This window comes from Narcine bancroftii, chromosome 13 (genome assembly GCF_036971445.1).
Source record: "Narcine bancroftii isolate sNarBan1 chromosome 13, sNarBan1.hap1, whole genome shotgun sequence".
Lineage (NCBI taxonomy): Eukaryota > Metazoa > Chordata > Chondrichthyes > Torpediniformes > Narcinidae > Narcine > Narcine bancroftii.
The window spans coordinates 23,473,010-23,500,993 of record NC_091481.1 but is presented as its reverse complement, the minus strand read 5'-3'; the positions used below and the strand labels follow the sequence as shown (position 1 = coordinate 23,500,993).

Genomic DNA, 27,984 nt, shown 5'->3' with positions numbered 1-27,984 from the left:
CAAGACCCAGCTCCTTTGAAGAAATTCAATCTGAGGAGTTTGAGCTCCAACAATACCATTCTCCAGTCAACATACCCAACAACAGTTTTACTCTATGTACTTCTGCTATAGTTATCTGTTGAACCAGTGAGAAGTGCACAGCATATGTAGTGAGACAGCATCTTTATTCCCAAAACTATTCCCTCATCTCTGCTCCAACTTGTAGGTATTCAATTCAGCTTCCAAAGAAAACAGTCAACTGTTTATTACATTTGAGATTTTTACTCAAACTTGTGCTTTATTATGGCCTCATTTAAATGCTGACCAGTCTGACCAATTTTCCCAGCCATGAACACTTCAAAACCTCTTAAGGAATTAATTTATTTGAATTAGATTTTTAATTTTTAAAAATTTAGACATACAGCACAGTAACAGGCCATTTTGGCCCATGAGTCCGCGCCGCCCAATTTACACCCAATTAACCTACACCCCAGTATGTTTTAAATAGTGGGAGGAAAAGGGAGCCACTGGGGAAAAACCACGCAGACATGGGGAGAACGTACAAATTCCTTACAGACAGCGTGATTCAAACCCCGGCCCCTATTGCTGGCGCTATAAAGGCAGTGCATTAACCGCTATGTCAACCGTGCCGCCCGTACTTCTGAGACAGATACCAACTTGATCCTCACCAATTGGTGCCGACTTAATATTAATTGGAATATGACGATTAATGAAACAGCCCACACTAATTAGGATTCATAGCTACCTTGATGGTCAGATTGTAATTTAATACAGCTTTTTAATTGACTTCATTAGGGAGTGAAATTATCTAATTGTTACAAGTCTGTATACAAAACCAAATATTGTAGTTCAAGATAGGGCTAGCAAAAGGATGGTGCCAAATATTCTGGGAAAGACGTATCAAGAAAGAAAGTAAAATCCCACTGTTGTTAAGATCTGCATCATTTATTTTTTGGTGCAGTAAAATCCCCGTTATCCAGAATTCAAGCAAACGGCAGCCTGAAGCAACCAGCAAAAATATAGCGCAAAATAAACAGGTAAAAAAAAAACACAAAAGTTTCAAACTTGGCACCCCTAGCCAATTCATAAACACACAACATGCAATCTCAAGCAACCGGCAAATTCACTTATCCGGCATCTACCAATCCCCATAGGTGTCAGATACCAGGGGTTTTACTGAACTTCACAACAGTGTTCTGTGGAAGCATTGACTCACCTGAAAGTAGCAGGAATTTTGCTGCACAAAACATTATACATTTAATTTCAATCCAAGGATTGGAAAATATTGTTGGGCCAATCTAAATTAATTTCAGGTTTCCTTAAATAGCATCTCCTGAACCTCTGAACACATCAGGAATTAGATTTTAACAATTAACAGGAATTATATTGAACACATTTGATAACAAAGGTGGCATGTGATCATTCCCTCCACAGAGATCTGCTCCACTTCTTAAATTTGCAACCCCCATTTATGTTCTCTGAAATTATCTTTTCATTGACAAGCTACATGAAGTCAAATACAAAATAAGTATGCCAGTATCATTGGGAATATAATTTACAGCACAGAAAATGCAATAAAAGATGAAATGAACAGTTCTTTTGCCATATTACAGGCATCAGTACCAAAAAAAAAATGGCAAAACAAAAAAAAGACGAAATACAGCTGGTCAATTAGCATTCAACATAGCAAAGAACATTTGGGCTATAACCTTCTGTTAATTATAACCATTAATTTGTCCTTTTTGAGGAACAGATGAAGCTGTTATAAATCAGCATTTGATTTGCTTTCAAACTTGAGAGCTCAAAAACAAAAGACTTTGTTGCAGTTTCATGTTTACTGCTGCGGAAAATAAAAATATATTTGTAACTAAATAACATGGTAAATTCAATGTAATGGGCTCTGAAACACGAGAAATGAACTTATTACATTCCATTCATATAGTACACTTGGCCAGTGAGGTCTGATCTATTTTTACTGATATATTTCCAAAAGAAATTGGCTTCAAACGGGTGATTTGTAAGTAAGAGTGGAGAAAAATATTATACAATTAAAAAAACTTATCAAAGTTTTGTGTCCATACCATTTTTTTTTTTTTTTTTTACACACACGCTATTGTAATGGAGAACATGGCATTTAATCTTTTCAATGTTTTCTAGGTGATGTCTGAAAACAAACTGTTGAAACAATATTTTAATGGAATTCTGTAATTTCAAGGATAGAAATAAACAAGTTAATTTGTTCGTGCACACTTTATTTTGCAAAATGTCATACCTTGTAATTGTTTTAACGATGCTATCAAGCTCATCATTTGAAGGTGGATTCCGTCCTCCAGGTGGAAAGACAAGGTTGATCGGGTCAAACAGGCGTGATAATGATTTTGATAGGTAAGCAGATTCATAGAATTGTAGAGAATCTTTTAAGGCCTTTTCAGGGCTAAGGGAGTTATTAGAATTAACATTAATATGATAACTTCAATAGGAGTTACATTCATTGAAAATATTCTGTCAGATCATCCTAAATTTTTCCCACTGGCCAGATCCCTCATTAAATGTTTTATAGAATTCTATTGGGAGTCCATCCTCTCCTGGTGTTTTATTGTTCAGTAGTTTTTTTAATATCTCCTGTAATTCTTCTATTTCAAATGGTTTTATTAATTTATTTTGCTCCTCTGTTTGTAATTTCAGTAGTTCAATTTTAGTTAGAAATTCATCTATTTTGTCTTCTTTCCCTTCGTTTTCAGTTTGATATAGTTGTTCGTAGAATTCCCTGAGTTTTCATTGATCTCCGTTGGATTATATGTAATTTGTTTGTCCTTTTTCCTTAATGCCAATACTATTCTTTTAGTTTGTTCTGTCTTAAGCTGCCAAGCTAGAATTTTGTGCGTTTTTTCTCCTAGCTGATAATATTTGTTTTGTCTTCATTATGTTCTTCTCCACCTTATATGTTTGTAGTGTTTCATATTTTTTTTGTCTGCCAATTCTCTTCTTTTAGTTGTATCTTCCTTTATTGCTAATTCTTTTTCTGTATTTGTTATTTCCCTTTCCAACTGTTCTGTTTCCCGATTGTAGTCCTTCTTCATCTTAGTTACATAACTTATTATTTGCCCTCTGATGAACGCTTTCATTGCGTACCATAGTATAAACTTATCTTTCACTGATTCCGTATTTATTTCAAAGTACATTTTAATTTGTCGTTCAATGAATTCTCTAAAATCCTGTCTTTTAAGTAGCATGGAGTATAATCTCCAACTATACATTCTTGGTGGGATGTCCTCTAGCTCTATTGCCAATAACAGAGGTGAGTAATCCGATAATAGTCTAGCTTTATATTCCGTTTTCCTAACTCTCCCTTGAATGTGGGCTGATAACAGGAATAGGTCTATCCTTGAGTATGTTTTGTGTCTACCCAAATAATATGAATATTCCTTTTCCTTTGGGTGTTGTTTCCTCCAGATATCCAAAAGTTGCATTTCTTGCAACGATTTAATTATAAATTTGGTTACTTTGTTCTTTCTGTTAGTTTTTTTTTCCCAGTTTTATCCATGTTTGAGTCCAAATTAAGGTTAAAATCGGCCAGATCCCTCATTCAACTACATTTATCTGCAATTAATGTGAAGCCTTGATCTCATTGACCATCCCTGCCTGGGAGCCCAGTCCCAGTGGTAAGTATACTACTGGCCCACTTGATTTTTGTTTATTTAGGCATATGCTAATTCCATAGAAGCTTGCCCATGTCTCAACTTCATCTCAACAATTTTAATGTTTATATGCTTGAAACTGTAATAATTGTCAAGAGGTCTTGAGTGATAAATCAGAATGAACAATGAAGGCGATACACCATTCATCTTGAAGATATTTTTTCAACCCATTCCTTTAACACAAAATGACTCCATTCACCATATCTTGGCACACAAAATTTGTTCTGAATTTAAATTATTAAACAAAAAAAAATACAAGTCACTTCTGGTGAAGGAATGAAAAGCAGTGATGCAGAATCCAGAAATGAACCAACATCATGAATGTCAGAGACAATAAAGCACAACTTACTCATAATCCTGTTTCTTTGACATAAACAGATTTTGTGCGTCTTCCTCTTCCAGTGGAATTTCAGGAGACACTTCAGAAAATCCACCTGAAGTTGCAGTCTGTATACTACAGCTGTACTGTTGCAATCGTTTCCACAGATCATTATATAACCGTAACAACTTTGGATATTCTCCTTCGAATGCTTGCTTCAGAAAAGTGGATGCTAAAAATAGATAGTGTTATATTCTTATAGCTAGTCAAATGGACCAACTATTTTCCAACATTAGAGAGGTATGAGACATTCTACCACTATTTCTGGCAGCATTTATTTTGTAGGTTATTCCCAAGAATAAAATAATCTATCTCCCAGATTCCAGTAAATCTAAATGACAGCCAAGGTTTCGATTTGAGACTTTCTTTCTGACTCATGTAACCCAATGCCAGTGTTAGCAAATCTATTCCCACAATGCCACTTTACTTTCCTGCAATTATAATTAAGTTTCCAAATTATACTCTCAAACAAAAATCAGGAATTCTACTTTGTTTGTTAATATATACAAGCATTGGTATCTTATATGGATGAAAGAAAATTAAAGGGTATGGGGTAGAGAGAGCTCAGCACAACATTGAGGGCTGAAGGGCCTGTACTGCGCTGTATCGTTCTATGCGCCAGGAGAGACACTACATATTTGGCAGTATTTACAAGATTATGTAACATTGTATTGTTAGAAACGGAAAATAGAACAGCACTGCTGAATTAAGCACAACGTGAATTACAAAATGTCCCTGCCAAAAGTATGTATTCAGTTCATGTTAAATAGTTGGATAGTGAATGTTTTGGTTATTGTGCACGTATAATTAGTTGGGTGTTAAGTGTTCAATGTTGGGGGGGGGGGGTGGGGGAGAAGGGGATAAAAAGAAACACAAACTCCATGAGAAGATTGGATGGAATCAACAAATACGAAATTTAAATAATGTTGATAATGATATTGACTATTGTTGGAGTTTGAGTGTATTATAAATAAAATATTTTTTAAAAAAAATAGTTGGGTACCACACAGATTGGTGTTTTTCACAATCTACATCAGTGATTTGAATGAATGTATCAAATGTAATATATGCAAGTTTGTTGGTCAGCTGGCATTGTAGACAGTGAAGAGGGATACAGAGAACTCAAGGGAACGTAAATGCAAGTGGGAGATGGAATAATATGCAGTCAAAACTGTAATAGTGTGGGTGTTTAAAGTATCAAAGATACCTCACATACAACTCACTGAAAATTATCAAAAAACAAGAAGGGAAGCAACGGTAGGCTGGCCTTCAGTTTCCTAAAATGAAATATTGAATTTGGTTCTGCTCAACATTTTTTTTCTGGGCACCCTTAGTTTATTTTATGAAATGGTAATTATTTAATTTCAATAAACAGTTGTAGAGTACTTCAAAAAGAGAAGCTTTTACCATGATTCAAAAGGGTTGGGGCATAACAATGTAATGTTTTAAGTGACCATGTTTGTGCACATCAGTCTGACCCAAAGAAAATACAAATGAGAAAAGAGCACAGTTCTTATTCTTACCCAGAGACCAATTTAAACTTGTGCTACCTAAGACCTCTTGAACTTTGATTTCTTGAAGTTGTCTAACACCAGAAAACTTTGTTCATCAAGAATCATGAATTTCTAGCAGATTTTCAAGATTTTGAGACTAAATCCTATATAATTCAGTATTAAAATTTTATTATTTCTTATTGTTTTATGCAGAAATTCATCAAGATACAATTTCATGTTATTGAAGCATAATAAAGACAGTGAGTAAATAGATAACAACAATGTTTTCCACACAGTATTACCTCTTTTCATGCCCCCACCCCAATATGAAAAGAAAAACACTAAAAGAATAAGGTTCAAAGCAGTGGTTCTCAACCTTTTTTTTTCCACTCACATACCACTTCAAGTAATCCCTATGCCACGTGCTCTGTGATTAGTAAGGAATTGCTTAAGGTGGTATGTGAGTGCTCTAGACCCAATTTTTACTGAAATATTCACATGCCACCTTAAGTAATCCCTTGTTAATCACAGAGTACTGATGGCATAGGGATTACTTAAAGTGGTATGTGAGTGGAAAGAAAAAGGTTGAGAAACACTGATTTAAAGTATTGGATCCTATGAAATATACACATGTGAAAACTCCACAGGCCCTATTACAGTGTGTACATGGGTGTGTGAATATTTGCATGTATGAGTGAGCACATTTACTTGGGAGTACACTGGAATTCTTGTTCAATTTCACTGTAGACTTTTGTATTTTAAGCAATTTGTACATCCAAATAATTTGGAACACAAAAAGATTAAAACCATCACAAATTATTCTTTTACAATCTATTGATACCTTAATCAAGACTGCTACAATCATTAATTTGCAATTGTATCTAAAATACCTGACATAAATATGCAAATATTGTTTGATTCCAAACCCGATTATATATTTAACAACAAATCTGCATTAGAAGCCTATTTGGGAACAAAACTCAGTTGGATCATGCCAATCCTTGTCCAAGCAAGTTTTCTTTTTTTTAAATGCCATTCACTACTATCCAGAATCTTGGCCCAGCAAGGGCCCATGCAAGTCAGCATTACAGGGTCAATATGTTACCTGCCAACGTACCTGTGGTGTCCCAGGTATGACGGCACTCGTACCTAAAGAGTTAGCACAGTCCAATTTGACCTGATAGGGCAAAATATTTCTTCAATCCCCCAGAACCCAATTGATACAATTGGATCCTGTCAGACATGGGTCAGATCATCAGGCTTTAAGCCAAATAATACCATCTCCACTCAAATGATTTTACTCCATGAATTGTATTGAGATTCAAGTTCAATATCATGGGCAAAACTTGTGTAAACATTGGCTGACACATACTAGCATATACTGAAGTAGTTTAGACATAACAACATGACATTCATTAACGGAATAAATTTATTTAATTATTTCACTTTTGGAGAGGAATGCTGTGAAACATAAAAATCAAAGACTTACAATTTGTAGCTTGCTGAAACTTCAGAGGTAACATTTCAGTGACAGAGTTCCAGAAAGCATATAAAATATCTGTATGACTGTCCTAAGAAAAATCAATACACATTTCCAGTTACTTGAAAGGAAATTGAGCAACTCTAAGTATGATTTTAATCAAATACTCGCAACTTGTAATCCATGCTCTGCAGTAAATGGTGCCCGGCAACGATCTCAGAAAGCTTCCCAGTAAAAGGTTTGTAAAAAAAAAATTTTTCCCCCCAGTCCTCACGACTGCCAAGCATCAATCTAAATAGGTACAGTGAATGTGATGTTAACTCGCCTGATTACATTCTCCACTTGCAAACTAGCCTTTTGCATTGGGGCACCCAAATAATTTTGCATCCTACAATTTCTCACAATTTTCATAACATGGCTATTTTATTTATTTTCCATACAAAAATGGCCAACTTAAAATGGCTTTGGTATATTCATTTACCAAATCTTTGCCCATTACTTAATCAACGGGAACCTCCTTATGGTCATATAGCTTGAAATCAGGCTCTTCCACCTGACCTTCCCATGCTGGTTGTTGCCTACCTAAGCTATTCTCATTTGCCTGCTTTTGCCCTAGATCAGTGGTTCTCAACCTATGCCGTAGGTGCTCTGTGGTTAGCAAGGGATTACTCAAGGTGGTAGGTGAGTGGGAAAAAAGCTGAGTACCACTGATCTAGATCCTTCTAAACTGTTCCTATCCGTGTTTTTTTTTAAATATAAATGTACCCACCTCAACCACTTCACACCCCACAGATTCCCCAATTTCCCCTTCAAACCCCATGTCCTCTAGTTTTAGAATCCTCTCCCTGAGGAAAAAGAAGCTCATGTGCTTGAAGATTCTGGAGGGGGTCAGTGGGTCAAGCAGCATCCATGGATGGAACATTTTGGATTGGGATGCTTTTTTGAGATTAGGAAAGAAAGGGGAGATGGGAGGGGCCAAGAAGTAACAGGATACTGGAAAAATGAAACTGGGAGAAGTGGAGTGGGGAGTGGGAAGACAAGTGGGGAGAAACCACTGAAGGCGGGGATTGAGGGAAAAGCAAGTATGGGAATAGGCTAGGAAAATGGGAACTGGTAAAGAGCAGGTGGAAATAGTGGAACTGGATTTGGGTGAGGGTTAACTGAAACAGAAAAATTCAAATATCACACTGTAGGCTACCCAGGCATAATATGACATACTGAGTCCATACAACTTCTCTTTGGCCACTATGACAATCAATCCAAACTGTACCTCTCAATTTTATTAACCTTTATGAGAGTCATCCATTACCCTCCTTCACGCCAAGGAAAATAGTCTACTCTATCCAAATTCTCCCTACAACTAAAACCTTCCAAACCAGCCAACATCCTTGTTTATCTTTTATCAGTTTTAGCTCATTAAAATTTAGTGTATGTAGCATCAACACCACATATAATTCCTCTAAAAAGTGAAATTGGCTGGTAGCATCTTCAATTTTTTTTCCAAAAAAAGTTTTAAGTTGTACCCAGTCCAGGTTCTGGTAAGACCTCCCAATTTACTGTAGTCTCCACTACTTTGATCTATGGCGCCACTGCTCCCACAGCAATCTTGTAACAATACAGAGAGAGAGAGAGAGAGAGAGAGAGAGAGAGAGAGAGAGAGAGAGAGAGAGAGAGAGAGAGAATTGCATGTTTATTACCTTGGCTATTTCATCAATAAAACAGATATGAGTTACAGGATCCCTTTTCTTTGTCAAAACCTTCTGCAAGTGCTGCACCTAAGAAAAGCAAATCATCAATGTTCCATTTAAAATTACAAAGGAAACCTCAAATGTGTTCATTGCAGGTGTTGTATTTTTCCTTGAAATCAAAAATAGTACTTAACAGGGGTTGCTGTTACCCCACAATGGATTGTTTCAATAAAGGACTGTGGGCTCAGTTGTAAGGTGCATGACTTCCTCAAAGGTGCTGTAATTTTTAGCACAAGAGAGGGCCAATTCAGATTATGAACAAAACCAGAGAAACAAAAATGTGATCAAAAAACAACTCAAACCTTTAGTTGGGTAAAGATGCATATTTACAACTAGGGATATTCTGATGCATACCTACTAGCACATTTGGATATTTTTAACACAGGATAATACAGTGGTAGAAACTTTTTGCATCTTCATCTTCATCTTGTCAAGATGAATAATACAGAATATCTGGGGGTCTTGCAGATAGCTTAGTAATGAAAAATCCTATAAAATTGAAGTTCTGCCTGAAAGTTAGATTGAGCAATGGGATGTTGCCCTTCACTCTTATTTTTTCTGAAGGCAGCTTAATTTTACTTTAAAAATGTATGTGGGTTTTTATTTTCAAATCTATTTTGAGGTTTTACATATTTGGGTGGATCTGACCCAAGTACTTTCAATTTACTTAAGCCACAAAGAGAAACTAAAAATATGAGCACCAAATTTCTGTAGGGTCCAGCTATGATTTAAACCAGTCAGATGAGCATATCCAAAAGAAAGAACCAAGTTTAGTGAAGTATCAAAGGAGCATCTTGCGTATCACCACAGGAGCTGTTTACAATAACCAAATCTTTCTTTTTTTTTGCAAGCTTCTGGCAGAACAGAAAAATATTTCCTTATTACTCTACTTTGGGTTAAAGTTTGAATAGAAAACATTATTGCCAAGGTTGTGACATCATCAGAGATAGCTTCAATACTTTTGACCCTTCCTTTAAGCTCTCTTTTCGATTTGGCAAATCTTACACTGGAGAACTATAAGGGGAAAAATTCCAAAAGATTGCAAACTAATTGTCTGGGATGAATGTACAATAGGTCACAAAGCAGCCACAGAAGCATTAGATAGAACAGTGAAAGATCTTAGACAATAATAAGTAATATGAAGTGCTACTTTAATGCTAGCTGAAAATTTTTGTTAAATTCTAAATAATTTTATGAGGTACTCAAATATACGTATTAGGAAAGACTGGATAGTTACATGGAGAGGAGAGGACTGGAGGGGTATGGTCAGTGGGACTAGGAGGGTGGGGATTTGTTACGGCATGGACTAGTAGGGCCGAACTGGCCTGTTCTGTGCTGTAAGTGGTTATATGGTTATATGGAAAGCCTGTATTAAAGTATAATTTATTTGAGAAAATGTTAAGTGATTATACTGCAGGTCAAAAATTAATGCCCATATCCTAATTAGCACCAAGTCACATTCATTTTTCACTTGTGGAATTGTTGAGCTACAATTATTCCTGATTAAAAATTACATGCTTTAAAAGGTTTTCAATCCTCCATGACCTCATCCTTCCCTCACTCCATAAACTTCTCCAGACCAGTAACACCCAACATTCCTCTGTTTCCAACTTCCTTAACATCTTCAAATCTAATTGTTCCACCACTGGCAGATGTGCTCTGGGCTCTGCAATCATCTTCCTGAACCTTGGATTCTCAACCATCTGTCTTTCCTCCATCTTTTCTCCTTCCTTCACAAAGCTTTTCTGCCCTATTGCCTCTTTATCTTGGAACTTGTATTTATAAATTTGCTCTTGTAAAGAACTTTGTGATTTTTTGCTAAATTACGGGTGTTTATTAAATTTTCCTCTTGACAATGATTTTCAGCTGATAATGGAACTTTGCAGGAACTATGTAGAACACAGAAACCATCCAACAATCGCAAAGCATTCAACTTCTCTAAATTTTTATATGTATATCAGGTTTACCTAGATCCTGTTGAATTCCATCTTTAATCCAGAAGAAATTAAATATTTCCATTACAAAATTCCCTAACCTTTTACCACTGAAGAAAAGATTAAATCAACAATTTAAGACTTATAATGGTTGACTGTAGAAAGAGAAAAGGGAAATATAATTACTGTTTCGGGTCAATGACACGTCATCAGAACCAGTGAAATGAGGGATGAGAATTGGGTATGCAGGGATTTTGGAGAAGATTGAAAAAAGCACAAAGCCTATAATAAGCTAAATATGAAGGTTGTCCAGGTAAAAAATTTATTTTGAGATGTCTGTAAATAAATGATTGAAGATAGTTGGACAGAGAATAAAAACAAAAGAAGATTCTGAAATTGTGAAAGATATAACACAGCAGTTTCCAGAAATCAGAAATAAAAATGATGCTGGAAATCAAATAACATCTCAGGAGAGAGCCAAACAGAGTTAAGGTAAATGAGATTGCACAGAAACAAATCAGATCTGACAAACAGGACAAGCCAGGTATCTGAAATTATTGCAAATGCGCCTTAAGGGAAGGAGAGGTTTCTTGAGCGTACATAAGGCTTTGTTGGAATAATGTTCAAAGCCAAAGATAAAAGGGAAAAAAAAATTTTTTCACAACAATGAACTTTAAAAACCAAATTCATCACAATCAAAAGGCGTGTCAAATTGATTTGCTATATCCATTCAAAGAAAGAAATTAAAATTTTATCTATTTGTCTCAGAATATTTGAAATTCTCCTGAATGAAATAAATATCCACAAGGGATCTTGACCAGCTCTTCTTTGAAATTGTGCCAAATATTCTTTCCAATCAACTTGATAAATGAGATGGGGGCCAATTTAATATCCAGATGGCACGCCCCCCCCCCCACCCCCCCTACAACAGTATGGCCTTCCCTCAATGCTGCAATGAAGTGCAGAGACGGATTCTTGCTTCGGCTTCAGAAATGGGACTTTGAATAAGAGCAGGATGCTATCTGCTGTTCCAAACTAACATAGATATCTGGTTTAGCCTGAGTGGGACTTGAACCCAAGATGCAGAGCCTTGACATAAAATTCAACAATCTCTCCCATAGATATTGCCCAAACAACTGAGTTCTGACAGAAATTTGTTTTTCTTTAAACCCATAAACTTTCTGCATGAAATGAGTGCTAAAAACTGTTCCAGTTCAAGTTTACTGTCTCATATACCAAAGGTTGTTTTGCAAGAAGGCCAGTAGACATCTCATACATAGTACAAAAAATACAGTATGAAAATGCAGTTGGAGAGTTCAGTTGGTAAGGTGTAAAGCAACATAATTTTACTATTTTGGGGTTCATTCAGGAGTCTAAAAACAATGGGAAAGAAACTGTCCTTGAATATGGTGGTACTTGATCATGTACTTATGAATCTTTTTTCCTGGACAGAAGGGGAGTGATGACAAGGATGTGGCCAGGGTGGGATGAGTGTTTAAATATGTTGGCTGCTTTTCCAAGGCAGTAAAAGTTATAGAAGGAGTTGATGGATGGCAGAGGGTTATGTGTGATGGCCTGAACCACATTCAAGGTGCCATTAGTTCTAAAGAGCTGAATGACACTGCAGGTGGTTTCCACAAATATACATTTAAAAATCAATAAACCAGGAAGAATTGAGTAATTGATGAGAAGTGATTCCGAAATAAATTTAATAAAAAGTAATCAGCCAAATCTTACTTGTCCACATGCAGCACAAATTTGATCCATCAGTTTCTCCATATTGGTCCAGAGAGCAGCACGGAAAGCTGGTGTGTTGCCTGGGGTAGGCATTGTGGCTCGTCCAGGTCCTATTATAGAAGAACATGGAGGAATAGAAAACAAATATATCCACTCACAGGACAAATTAGGAAGGTCTCTCAGTTATGTGTTACTCTTAGAAAGTGCTTTTGCTATGATATCAAATTAAACTTGCCTCTCATAGTGGATGGAGTTGGCTGAGTTAACACTTTTATATCCAAAGCACTGCTGATATTGTCTTCAAGAGACACCTGATATCCATCTACTACATTACTGATGGTCTTTTTCAAGGTTCCAAGATTGTAAAAGACTTGAAGTGCAGTTCCAACTTGTGTAGGATTCTTATTTTGAGAAAAAAATACACATTAGTCATACATCAAGGTAATTTGCTGATTCTGTTCTTGTGTTTAAAAAAAGGACCAAATCAAATAAAAAAATCTGCCTTCTGAAATATTCCAACACCAGTGTATTTAGTAAAGAACATCCATCATTTTGTTCTCCATCCAATAGTCAGTTTTGTATCCATGTTCATACCACCATTTTTATGGGTTCCAAATTTGATCATAGCTAACATGCAGTACTTTGTATCAAGTTCCCTTTGGAAAGATTTACTGTAGACCTTTAACTATTCTCTCTGAGTAGCAAATCGGAAACTAGTGTACATTGGAAATACCCATCAATAAACTATAATTTATTTGACATAGAGTTCAATTGTATTAGTGGAATAAACTGCACTTTGAGATTTCATTTTATTCCCCCCAAAAAATGTAGTGGCCTGTTGTAGCGGTAACTTGCTAAACAATCAATACCTGCAAATCAACCACAGAAATATGACAATCCTGTTGACCTGCACAAATGAGCATTAATTAAACTACTACAAACAAATGACAAATTTGTATTTGTAATACTGTGTAACAAGAGGACCATGGCTCGGGCCATGGCAGCGCAGAAAAGGGACGAGTGTGGGAGGTAAAAGGGCTTGTTAAAAGACAATTAAGAAAACAAAAAAAAACTGCCTAGGTAGCCCAAAACCAATGAATTTTCCAATTTAACCACCTCCACTTTTCATCTGCCCTTTAGCTACATTTGCTTTTCATTTAATCCCTCCACACCTCTTGGTCTCTTCTCCTACCTGTCTTTCTACTGCTCCTACCTTCATTTGCTCAGTATCCTCCTCTAGCTTCTCAGGATTGAGGAAAAAAGAGGCAGAAACAAAAATCAGCTGAATTTATCAAAGGAAAATAATATGAAATGCTGAAAATTAAAAAAAATCTGGAAATTATTTTATTGGTGATGATGGCTTAAGGACAGTTTCCTCCTCTCAGCCATCAGACCCCTGAAGGAACCCCCATAGTTCTATTGTGCAGCCTTTGCTTGATGCCAATTGACTTTTCTTAATGCAAACATTGAGATTGTGCAATGTTTTCATTTGAGCTTGATGCTCTTAATTAGCCAGGACATCAAAGGTTATGGGGAGGTGGTCAGTGGAGTTGAGTGGGAAAATGGATCAGCTCATGAAGTCAATCCATAGGGCTATAAGAGCGGCAGAGATCGCTGGAATCTCCCTTCCCCCATCGACATGATCTACCTGGATCGTTGTCTGGAGGACATGCAAAATGATTGAAAATGCCTTCCACCTCACACATAGCATCTTCCAACTGCTTCCGTCGAGAAAGAGATAAGGAGTACTAGAGTCAGCACCACAGGCTGAGGAACAACTTCTTTCTACAGGCGGTGAGAAGGCTGAACGAATACTTGTCCTGCATATACACAGGTACCAGACTTCACTCCCATCGAGGACATCAACATGAGGCGGTGTCTTAAAAAAGCAGCCTCTAGCCTCAAAGACTCCCACCACCCAGGCCAGGCCCTCTACATTCTACCATTGGGGAAAAGGTACAGGAGCCAAAAACAACACTCAGCGGCACAAGAACAGCTTCTTCGCCGCTGCCATCAGATTCCTGAATAATCTATGAACCAAAGACACGGCCTTACTTTTCGTGCAGTATTTTTTTTATAGGAATATCATAAGATGGTTATAATATGTTTGCTCTCTGATGCTGCCACAAAACACTGAATTGCATGACAGTCAATCCTGATTTTGATATTGTTTCTTTGTATGTGTGTCACATCTGGTTGTGCGTCTGCACGTTTTGTGCCAAGGATCAGAGAACACTGTTTCGTCAGGTTATACATGTCCAATCAGATGACAATAAACGACTTGATTAAATGGCAGGGCAGACTTAATAGGCTGAATATTGTGACAGATTATGTTATATTTTATTTTACGTATAGATATGTTTTTGGAAGATAGATTGTGGACTTTTTTTAAAAATTAGCTTGGTTACACACAGATACAAACATTTCAAAACAGATCTCATTTAAAATGCAAGAGCTTGGCTCAAGCCAGACAGTCCAGGCTCTGAGTACCTTTGCAAAAAAACTTTGAAGAATGCCTAAAGAGACTTCATGGTGTTAAATGGACATGCTGTGGAGTAATGGATTATTGTTTTGGAAAAGCAACAGATGAACAGACTTGGAAGATTGGGTCCGGGGCCACAGTCTGCTGTTCTAAGAGGGTCTGTGAGTGAGAGTGAGAGAATTCGGTTCTACAGCAGCAGCTGGGACTGGAACATGACAAGCTGGCAAGCTTGTGAAAAAACCCCATTTTCAAGATGGGTTAGGACTTCTTAGTTGAGCCTGTTCAAAGCACTTGTGGTCTATACAAGAGGAGATGGCTGGCTGTGTAATGTTGCACTTGAAATAAGGGAAACAAAAAGGAACTCTGTAGAGACCTGGAAGAAAGAGGTGACCACCTGGAAAACCCTGATGGGGCAAGTTTCTTCGGCAAGACACTGAAGTAGCTGATTGGAAAGAATCAGTTTGTATCCAACGAGCAACAAATCTCTCTCTGAAAACCAACAATAATCTTCCTGAGCAGTAACCATTTACCTTTCAAACACCAAAGCCTGGTGAAATACATAAATGTTAAATTCTGTGCACAGTTTAAAAATTGCCTGATACTGAACTTGGAGGAATGAGAAGTGAGAATGGACTTTTCTGAACTTATACACATTACATACCCGTGCACTTAGAATAAGAAGGCGGTTAAATTAGGTTAAGTTAATAGTAATAAAGTTTGATCCTGTTTTTAGTTTAAATAAAATTAAAATTAACTTTTTTTTTAAAAAGTAACCATTTGTCTTGGTGAATTTCTATTGCTACAGGGTTTTGGGGTCCTCTGGACCCGTAACATTATGCTATTTTTGCTCCTCTATTTTATCGTCTTATACTCTGTAAATTGTGCTCTTTAAATGGCTGTAGGTTTCTGAGAGATAACCTGTTAGTCTTCTTGCAGATGAAACCTTCTCACTATTCTTGGTATGTGAGAAATGAACTCAACCTGAGACTACAATGCTGTAATCAGGCTGGCCAGCAGTTAAAGTGCTGTTCTTCAAGCTTATATTGAACTTTATTAGAAAAGTGAAATGTGACCAAGGACAAAGGTCAGAGTGGAAGCAAAATTAAGAATTATAATGATCTGCAACTGCAAACACTGAGACAAATTTGTGGGCTTGAGATGCAACGCAAAGCATTTATCCCAAGCTGCAATCTGTCTCTCTAGTCCAATGCTGCACGCAGTAAATGTGGTGGACCAAATTAAAACTCTTCACCTGTAAAGTGTGCATTGGCCCTAGACAGAAGCTGAAAACCAAAGGAAAATGCTGGATCTCTTGAATTTGCATCTGAAGGTCCTTTGGAAAGGTAAGTGGCCATAGCAGCAGAAATTGGAGCAGTGTCAGTGTCCTGGACAGCATTCTTTTTGAAATTCTCAATTTCTTACATACATTGAATGTTTAAGGTGAGGATATTTAAAGAAATCCTACTTTGATTCCAGGAGGGATCCTGATGGATAATGTCCAATGTTATTTCTAGAGCCTCCTTTCTGTACTCTGAAATGAAGGTCAATGGCTCTAGGGAACCAGCATTTAATTCCATTGTGTGATGTTTTAGATGTTAAAGTACATTAAGCATTTTAGTTGACTTATGTCTTTAAGTACTTGTTAATATCAGAGACATTAAAAATTATTCCCTTAATGCTGATGACAGTCAGCAAAGTTTCTGGCAGGATTGTTCATTATTTTCTCTCCCTTAATTTTGAGGGTATTTTAGTCTGAGCAATGTGGAAATATACCTCTCTATGGCCAAGATCTGTGCACCAGGCTGAAGTGGCTGAGCAATCAAGCCTTGTTTTTTTAAATTATTTTTATTTTTCACACTATGAACCATATTGACCAAAATACACAAACATTTCCCTCTTGAATATACTGTGTCATTTTCTCCCCTTTTTTCCCCCCTCCCCACCCACTAAACATTCAACGTATACGATACATTAAACCCATTAAACAATGTCATCACACAATGAAAATAAATGAGAAAATTGTGTCATCTACTTTTACACACTGGGTCAGTTCATTTTGTCTTCTTCTCATTCTGACATTTTAGGTGGTGAAGGTGTTGATCTGCTTTTTCCAAAAATAATTTGTCACTCAATATGAACAGGACTTTGGTTTATTTTAATAAGAGCATTTGTCCAATACTCCATATAACCATATAACCGTTTACAGCACAGAAACAGGCCATGTCGGCCCTTCAAGTCCGTACCGGTTCACTTGAACAACTCCACTAGCTCCTCTGCAAACTCCTGAGGAAGCAGAGGCTCTCTTCATGATGCCACCGGTGCGCTGGTTGTCGCGTATCTCAAAAGTTTTACTAAGATGGATCTTGATTTTTGATATGCCTGTGGTTTTGGAGCTAATGCTCTGTGTGCCCTTTCTATTTCCATTTCTTCCTGCATTTCTGTCATTCCTTGGTATACTTTTGCTTTTTATACAAGAGCTTCTTCATTTCCATTGTCTTAAATGAGCCATTCTCAACTTGCTTTTGGCTGGGGCCCTCTTAGGACTCTTCAAAGTTCAACATCTGATTCCTACAAATGACTTTGTTGCCTATTCCATTTGTAAAAGCAATTAGATTTCTCAAACTGTGTCTTCTCTCAAAGGCAGTTGCAAAGCCAGTGAGAGATTTTCTGTGTTCAGCCCAAGCAAGAGCAAGTCTGTAGGAACTATAGACATTGTTATCAGGCAATAAACCATATGGTCCTGTATATACCTTGGTCACGAACAGATGTTCTTTATTAATGAGTTAAGCAAGTCTCCACAGTTCAATGAGACCATTTATTAAAGTTTAAACTTATTAATATTTAATGCAGTATGCAATGAATGGAAGTGGCCCACTGATTGGCCCAAAGAGCCAATCAATCAAGTTTCGTCCAGTGATAACCTTGCACTCTAAAATGTTGGAACATTATCCTAGTCATTTCAACTCTCCTTCCTGTTCCCATAAGGAACTGTCCATCCTCTGCCTTCTCCCCTGCTTGGGTAATGCCCAATGCCAACTGGAGGTACATCACCTCATATTCCATCTGAGTAGTCCACAACCCAAAGATTAACTTTTCCGATTTCAGGTAATCATTACCTCCTGTGGTCCTCCTCTCTCCTTCTGATCCAATTCCAAACCTCCCATTTTTTGTCTCCCTTCCCATATGCAACCACCTCCATCTCACTCCCCATTCCTACATCTATCTGGCTGCAAACCACACATTTCAGCCACCAGATCCTCTCCCTCACCTGATTCTATGTTTTACCTCTCCTCTAATTATTCCCAAAGTTGCCTTCCTTATCAGATTCTAGCATTGGCAGTCTGCATGTTCCTGCTTATCACCATCCCTTAAAGCTTTGACAGTCAGCAAAGGTTTGTGGCGAGTTTCTTCATTGTTTTCCTCCACTCAGTTTGTCTTGTGTCGCAGAGCAGGTAGGTTAGTCTAAGCTACAAATCATAGGATACCTGTGTATAGCTTAGATGGCTGAAGTGGTTGAACAAGAAAATTGTATTATACATTTTACAGCAATGAAGCCTTGTTTATTGGATGTTACAATGTAACACACACAAAAGTAATTCTGCTAATTCAATATGTACTTATGATTTTTATTTTATTTTAAAAATATTCATCTGATTTGCACTTTCACCCCCCTCTCCACTCCACCTGCCCCTTCTTCTTCATCCACTTTGTCAATCATCTGCTTCTTTCACCCAACTCTACTTACCTACTTGTCATCCTTGTCAGTCCTCCCATCATCCACTGGCCCCTGACTCACTCCTCCTCTCTTCTTTTTCCTGGCTACCTTCTCTCTCAGTCCCCTGAAACCTCAACAATTCCTTCCCCACCCCAAACTACACCCTTCCCCTCTCAACCCCCATTCAAGTGCTGATCAACCCACTAAGTTTCTACAGTAGTTTATTCTTTGCTCCAGATTCCACCTTTTAAATCTCCTTTTAAATTAAGCCCTTTCCTGTCTTTTCAGATGAATAATTACTGACTGCAATTGCTTTGTTATGAAGAGAACATTATATGAATGTTACAGTATGAAATTTTGCTCCATAAATAATCTTGTATCATTAATATTAATTTTCAGTTGGTCTAAAAGCAAAAATCTATTCCAATTTAGCACGCACTTTCTTTCGCATCTAAAGCAGGCTGCTTTAAGTCAATCTTCAGAACTTATTTCTATTCAAATTTTTAAAAAGACATTCAAGTTAAAAAAAAATGTAAATCCAATCAACTTATTAATTTGCTATTGTTAGATGACATATTTGTTGCTTCATTCTGAGAGATGCAAAGAAGCTCTCTCAATGAAATGAGTTTATTAAAGGAGCTTGAGATCCGCAATGGAGAAACACAGATCGGCACCAAATAAATATGACACAACAGGTCTTCAAGTTTTAACTTGTGGCAACCTAAGTAAAATATCAAAATCCTGAAAATACTTAAATTGACAATGCCTAAATCAAAAAACATTTAAAAATATTGGCAGGACCACCAGAGATGCTGTGACAGCAGTGCTGCCGCTGATGCAGACCTTGGGAAAGCAGGAAGCAGACACAGCTCTCCACTGCAGGTTGATACCATCCAATCCTACAACCAATAGTTCCGTACAGGCTTTAAATGGCTTGTTAAAGGAGCCAGAGTTGTTTTATTTTAAAATCTTGTGATTACGAGGTAATGCGCCATCTGACCAAGTTGGCAGCGGGTGAGGGGTTTCAGACTCGAAGGAAGCAGAGGACTAGTGCAGGACACCAGAAAACAGGGAGCACACACCCCATTTGAGGAAAAACAGTGGAGGCAACCTTACGAGACAGTGACTACGACTGTGGACCTGCAAGGAGTTCTGTGGCAGAAGAACAGCCAGGTGGTGGGCTATTGGCAACTCGAGGCAAGGAACCTACACAGGCAGCTGGTGATGTGATCAAAGAACACACCAGGCTGCCGACTGCTGGTGATGTGATCAAAGAACACACCAGGCTGCCGACTGCTGGAGACTGGCTGAAGGAGCATCAAGTATCAGATCCAAGAAGCGAGAGGGTGCCAAGGGTGGGAGGGGCTCATGAAGGCCCCTCAGATGCTGAAGGCTTCCTGATAGTGTGGGAGGTTTGGATCTGGAGCTTGGATTTCCAATGGTTTGGACACAAGTCTGTGTGGCTGCAGAGGCTATGAGAGAGCTGCAAGTGAATCCACTGGCAATCAGTGACAGAAGGAACTCTCTTTTGCTTCTCTTTCCCTGACTAAGTGGCACCAGACAATTTCTGCTGAAGGCGAATATTACATCTTTTTATTACATGACAATAAAAGAATCTTGACTCAGTAATGAAAGCAACACATGTCAAGTTGCTAAGAAGTGGTTCAAAGTAGCATTCTATTTGAAAATGTATTTTAATATAGACCTATCAGAAATAGACCCATTCAGTAACCAAAGGCAAACAAAATAAAGAAATTTCAATCAAGCTTATTCAGGTCCACATTTCAATCTGATGTTAATGAAAACAGCATGGATTTTAAAAGCAACTTGGAGGTTCTTTGCTGTCTGTGTACTCTGCACTCAAGAGTGCTACTTACTGAACAAATAAATACAGTACATCATTTATAATTGCATGTTACAGTTTCTTTTCTTAACATAGCTGTTGCAATTCAACAGATTTAAAATAAATGGTATTAAATCCATCTATTTACTATTAAAGTAATATTTCAAAAGAAATGCTATAATTGTAAAGGGGCTCTTAACTGACCATTAGCAACTACCAGTTTTGAATTTTTATTATCTACATCAAATAAATCTCTTCACTTCCTTTTATTCATCAGTTTTATTCACATCTGATAACTCAAGTAAATGTGACCATGTGACATGGAGCTACCATAAAAGTGCCAATTAACCTGAATGAGATATCTCTATGTGCTGGCTGCTTTTGTCCTTGGTGACAAAAATCAAGGGTTTGGTAGATGCTATAAAAATCATCTAGGTCAAAATCTGCAACCATTCTGCATCAACAATGGAGGGAATAACTGATCAAAAATTGTGAAAAGTTGGCCAATAGTGGCCTGGTATTGTAACAAGCCTTCTGAGTTTTCTTAGAGGACACTTATCAAGACAGATGCAACCCAGTCACATTCCCAGAAAGCACTTTAATTATTCAAGAGATGAGATGCTTGTTTTTGTAGCTGATTCACATCAGTTTCTGGTCAACGATGATCCCCTCTCACCCTCCCCCCCCCCCCCCCGCCCCCCGCCCCCCCATGATGTTGTTGATAGATAACTTTTGCCTACATGATTTAACTTTTGTCTTGGAAAATCCTTGCATTGCTGAAATTACAGTAGCTTTAAATGGAACCCTTCACAGAGACATTTCAAACACACTAATTTTTTTTTTAATTGCCTTCACCTTTGGATTTTCCTTTCATTTCTCCCAATATTTTCCTGTTTTTAGATATGAAGTTTTTCATGTCCATTATAACCATGGGCTCAACTTTCTAATTTTGTTGTCTGTTTCACTGTTTGATGCAACTTCTTCTTGCACAATATTTTTAAACTTAAATTTTTATTCTTTTTAAACTAAGATGTTGTATTTTCCCTATTTAATGGATCAGAGCCCAGTGCAATGCTGAAAAGAAAATGTGAGGAAAAACAAACTGCAGAACATAACACTCACCCACAAGCTAAACAATTTCCTAACTGGAATTCTCATGTAATCACACAAATGAAAAGTGACACTAAAGGACAACCCACAAAGTTTGAACCTTGCTCTAGTGCAGGATATGAAATCAATTAGGGTCATTCAAAGCCAAAGCAATAATTAACTATTCAAGAAAGATTCAAGGAGATTTTTTTTTGGTCAATGATTACTTCCCCAAGCTTTCATGATTTCATGATTCACTTTCTACAATATTGAAGTGCTAACTTTACATCAAATCTCTGGTAAAATGCTGCAACAAGAGCTACTCAAATGATTTTACATCAATGCTTGACCCTTGATTAGGATCAAATACAAAACATTTAAAGTAATTCAAAAACACTTGAAGTAATTAAGTTGCTAAATATGCTTGCCTAATATCAGAGTAAGTGCTAAGGGAGTCAAACTTGATTATCGGGATATCTTGCATGTAAATCTATAAAGGTACTGATAAAACTATCCGTGAGTTGATTTTATTGTACTTTATTCATTGTAATCTACATAGCTTCTGTGGTCATCAACAGTGCGAATTCAAAAGTTCAAGCAAATTTTCATTTATTAAACCTCGAATATACTGCTGGAATTACAGTAGCTTTAATGATACCCCTCACAATGGGGCTCTTAACTGGCCATTACTACCAGTTTTGAATTTTTATTATCTACATCAAATAAATCTCTTCACTTCCTTTTATTCATCAGTTTTATTCACACCTGATATTTTAGAAATACATCAACTTTTTTTTAAATTATACCAGCAAAAGGTCAAATTTGAAGTATACATGTTTGTAGGTCAAAAGTCTGCATATAAATCTTATACCAGGGGATCAGTGGTTTTGGATTGGGTGATATGTAATGAACCAGAGGTGATTAGGGAATTAAAGGTAATGGAACCCTTAGGAAGTAGAGATCATTACATGTTGAGTTCAGTTTCGAATTTGAAAAGGAAAAGCTGATATCAGATGTATCAATACTTCAGTGGAACAAAGGAAATTACAGAGCTATGAGATGAACTGGCACAAGCTGACCGAGGCCAGCAGAGCAGAATTGGAGGATATTTCAACAAGAAATAAGGAAAGTGCTGGATAGATATATTCCAAGAAAAAAGAAAATCATGAATGGAAAAATAGCACAAATGTGGATAACAAGAGAGGTTAAGGCTAAAATAAAAGCAAAAGGGCAGGCATACAATGAAAAAAAAACAGGATTGGGAAACTTTAAAAACTTACAGAGACAAAGAATGTCATTAGGAAAGAAAAGCTGAATTATAAAAGGAAGTACCAGAAGTTTTTTTTTATTTTACAAAGTCTAGGCATATACCTGCGTCTCCATTCCTTGATCAAGTAATCGTTTGGCTTGATTCTCTACCTCAAGTCGGGCTCTTGCAATAAAAAGGAGGTCATTTTCTATAACTTCAATCCCAGACAGATCAACTCCTTGTGACAGATAATCTGTGAAACAGAAAGCAAAAAAAAAGTGAACACTCACACCTGGAATGCAACTTTGCTGATATTTTATTTTGGAATGATCCCCTTCAATACTATAACTTTTGCGATTCTTCTTTTTGAGTACCATTTGAACATTGAGGAAGTTGATTTCATAGAAAACAAATCATTAATCAGGTGCAATGTCAAGGTTTTTTGATGTTTTTCTCATAAGATAATTGCTCCAGTATGTGTAATTACAATAAATTTTTATACATAACAGGCAATAAATTATTGTATTTCATGAAAAGTGTCATTTTGATATTTTCATTCTCTCTAAACCTAATGGTAAGCATTCCACAAATCACCTCTTCTAGCATTTTAATTTCATTATCATTGACAAATTCCCCCACCAAAATCGAGGGAGTCTTCATTAACCAAAATCTCAATGGACCAGCCACATAAATCCTGTGGCTCCAAGACCAAGTCAGAGGCGATGAATCCTGTATTTGACACATCAAAACTTTTCCACTAACTACACTTGCTGGGATAAGTACAACATCAACTCTCAACTAGCTTAATAGTGGTCCAGGACCAATCTCCCCATTAACCTTCCTAAACCTTCACCACTAGGACACCAGGTCCACAGTGCGTATCATCTACGATTCTTATTCACCCACACAGCTCCAACATCACTTCTCAAACTTGCAACCTCAACAATGAATAGGAAAGGGGCAGCAGGCACAACGAAAGACCTCCAGAACCTAGAACTCTGGAACCTGAAGGATCTTTCCAAGTCACTGCCATCTTAACTTGGAAAAATATTGCATTTCTTCATTGTCAATGGATCAAAATTCTGGAACCTCAACTGCAGTGTGGAGTGTCTTCATCAGAAGGACTGCATTGGATCCAGAAAGGGCTACTGGCACATTCTCAAAAATTGGGCTCTACCACGGAACTCACTTAATTCCATTCAAGTTATTTATTTTAAAATAAACAAAACCTCAACCACCTAATTTTGGTTGTGAATAGAAAATGTAAAAATGCAAATTAATAAAATGTTTGAGTCACAGATGACAAGAAATGGAGTTACTTCCTGCAAAGTGGTGACACGTTTGTCAATTATTCTGATGAAGAATAAGTGTCCCTTAGAGAAGATATCAAAGTTCTATATTGAATTTAAAATAATACTCAGGTTATATGGAAGACATGCAATTACCCATTTCATAGTTTAGAGGAATATTTTAGAGAGGGAAATAAACTTTTTTAAAACTGTAAATGAAGATCATTTGCCAGTTTAGCTGAAAATTCATTACAATGAGGTGAATTTTTAGAATGGACCAATCTACTTGGAACCTTTGTTCTCTGTAGCCTTCAGAGAAAAATTCCAATATATTAAAAATACTGATATATACACCCTCTTCCAAGCATCTACATCCTTCCTGCAATGAAGTGACCAGAACTTAACCTGTGTGGTCTAACCAGTCTTTTATAGAGCTACAATATTATTTCATGGCTCTTGAACTCAATCCCCAACTAATGACTGCCAATGCCCCATATAGCTTATTTACCACTCTATGAAATTGCATGGCAACCTTGAGGGATCTATGGATCTGGATCCCAAGATCTTTGTTCCTCCACATTGTTAAGAATCCAGCAGTTAACCACATACTCCACCTTCAAGTATGACCTTCCAAACTGCATCACTTCACACTTATCCACTCCGAACTCCATCTGCCGCTTCTCTGCCCAGCTCAGCATCCTGCCATATTCCCCCACACCTTCAAACTTGGTTTCATTTGCAAACTTCCTGCCAACCCTGCCAGTTCTGCATTCAAGTCAATTATAAAAATCACAAAAGAGATGCCCCAGAACAGATCCCTGCAAACATCACTTGTCACTGACCTCCAGGTAGAATGCCTTCTATCTACTTCTACTGCATATCCTCTGCTTTCTGCAAACAAGCCAATTCCAAATCCAAGCAGCAAAAGTTCCTCGACTCTCATGCCTCATAATCTTACCATGGGAGACATTTTCAAACACCTTAGTAAAATCTACATCCACCAGCTTACCTTCATCAATTTCTTTTGTTACTCCTCAAAAAACTCAACTAGACTCATGAGGCGCAGCCTTCCTCTCACAAAGCCATTCTTTCCTAGCACCCCCAATTAAACTGTCCAAATCTGCGATTTATAATGTCCAAGCATCTACCACCCTGCCCCCACCGCAAACATTACATGCTACCCTATACAATCAGAACATCTCAATTTTCCTTACAGGTGTTACAACATACTCAGATTCACTCTCCCTCTTCATCCAAAACAAAACAAAAACTTTTGGTCAGGCCTTCTAAATTGGTCTTTTTTTTGCTGTCTGCTTTTAACATTGAGATAAAGTAGCAATACAAAATTGCAACCTTGTGCACATCCAAATCTTCTTAAGTCATTGTGTCCCAAAAAAGAAACGTGACTATTTTCACAAGGTGATGGATTGCACTTTATGCTAAAATAAAATTAACTAATTGAAGTCTTTGGGGTCTTGTTACAAGCCACCAGACTTTGAATCTCAATTCTATGCATATCTAATTAATCAAGTTTTCAAAACATTCTCAAATATTTTCCCATGGCGCCACAACCACTTGCATGCATTAACATCCATTGATTATTTTCCTTCCATATGCTGCCTTTGACACCCCAGTGAACACTATTCCTACTTTACACCTCAAACCTGAATCATCAGAAGTAATTGCCACTTCTTTCATTTTCTCAACTGCCTACAACATAACCACTTCTTTCATTTTCTCTCAAGCCAACAGGCACTGATACCACAACTAATATGATTGGAGGCGGCGTGGGCAGTTGTTCAAAGCTGACACCTATAATCAGAACCTCATTTTTATATTTACAAGACAGCCATATTCTCCTCTTTGCCAGATCCTTCCTCCTCAAGTTCTGCTTCTCTATTTACATCTAATCTAATTTCAAAGGTAACGTGTGATTTACTACCCCACTCTTTGCGGTCCAACTTACTCTCTTGCTATCTTATGCCATCAATTTGATTTTAACTTAACCTGCTTACATTGTGGATTATACTCAAATGTTTTGGAAAATCTACATAAATTTTGCATCCCAGCACCTCAAGATTTGGGTATTTAGACTAGGTTCACAGATGGCAGCTCCATCTTCAGTACCATTGTCCTTCATAAACTCCATCTCAAAATTTAGGATCAAGGCCTCAGCAACCCCTTCTGCAAATAGGTACTAGACTTTCTGACTAACAGTCCAATCAGTGAATTATCAACATCTGCTCCACACTCATGCTCAATGCAACTCTCCTCAAGGATGCATACTCAGTCCCCTACTTTTCCAACTCCATCTTTAAATTTACCAAGTATAAAAGCAATTAGAACATAGGAATGAGATTCAAAATGCAGTTGCATGGTACCAGGAAAACCTCTATCTCAACATCAGTTATACAAAGATGATCATTGATTTCAGGAAAGAAGGTAGAGATCACACCTCTCTTCACATCAATGGCACCAAAATGGAAAGATTCAATCGCTTCATGTTCTTTGGAATAAACATCTCCAATGAACAGGCTTGGAAAAAGCACATTTCTATTCCATTCCCCATCATTTCTACCTTCATATCTTTGATTCCAATTTATACATGCCAAGTTCTTCCACATTTCACCAGTCAGCTTTGTTCTCCATTAACTATTTTTATTCTTGATTGTTCCATTGGCCTCTCAAAGTGCTAATTACTCAAAACAAAGAACTCTATTTAAAGTGGACCAGCAATATAGCCAAGGTAAAATCAGGAACAATATTTTTGACCGTGGCTGCTCCATTAGCACAACATTACAAAAGAGAGTTTTACTGGTTTTGATGGAGAAAATGGAATAGTTTTTCACTGTCTGGCCCTCCATTTTCTTACATTACATATGATCTGTAAGATTAATTTTAATATTACATCCATTAATGTTTTGTAACTATTATAACATACTTTTTACAATTCAAATATCTTTATCACATGTTCAGATTGTTAACATAACTGGACACAATGGTCTGATAATGCACATATATTCTTTGCTTATAAATGAAAGGAGATTCTGGTGAACAATATTTTCTCCTCCATTTATATTAGGAAACAAACAGCATTATACATTAGCAGCTGGAACAAGGGCAGAAGTGTGCCCAAGAAGGAAATTAGAACAGCAGAAAGGGACACACACACCCCATATATATATATATATATATATACACACACACCCACCCCATATATATATATATATATATACACACACACCCACCCCATATATATATATATACACACACACCCACCCCATATATATATATATATATATATATACACACACACCCACCCCATATATATATATATATATACACACACACCCACCCCATATATATATATATATACACACACACCCACCCCATATATATATATATATATATACACACCCACCCACCCCATATATATATATATATATATACACACACACACCCACCCCATATATATATATATATACACACACACCCACCCCATATATATATATATATACACACACACACCCACCCCATATATATATATATATACACACACACCCACCCCATATATATATACACACACACACCCACCCCATATATATATATACACACACACCCACCCCATATATATATATACACACACACCCACCCCATATATATATATACACACACACCCACCCCATATATATATACACACACACCCACCCCATATATATATACACACACACCCACCCCATATATATATACACACACACCCACCCCATATATATATACACACACACCCACCCCATATATATATACACACACACCCACCCCATATATATATATACACACACACCCACCCC

The 27,984-nt window shown here is 37.1% G+C and overlaps 1 protein-coding gene across 3 annotated transcripts in view; it reads right to left on the bottom strand.

Moving 5' to 3' along the window:
* The window catches only part of cog5 (component of oligomeric golgi complex 5), a 95,332-nt gene that overhangs the window by 25,413 nt on the left and 41,935 nt on the right, over window positions 1–27,984 (bottom strand). For all 3 annotated transcript variants that reach the window (XM_069909161.1, XM_069909162.1, XM_069909164.1), the window contains 7 exons: window positions 22,970–23,100; window positions 12,705–12,870; window positions 12,470–12,579; window positions 8,748–8,825; window positions 7,060–7,141; window positions 4,048–4,249; window positions 2,273–2,434 (listed from right to left, as the gene is read on the bottom strand). In XM_069909161.1, the coding sequence (XP_069765262.1) occupies window positions 2,273–2,434; window positions 4,048–4,249; window positions 7,060–7,141; window positions 8,748–8,825; window positions 12,470–12,579; window positions 12,705–12,870; window positions 22,970–23,100 (931 nt within the window). The remainder of the gene's footprint in view (window positions 1–2,272; window positions 2,435–4,047; window positions 4,250–7,059; window positions 7,142–8,747; window positions 8,826–12,469; window positions 12,580–12,704; window positions 12,871–22,969; window positions 23,101–27,984) is intronic.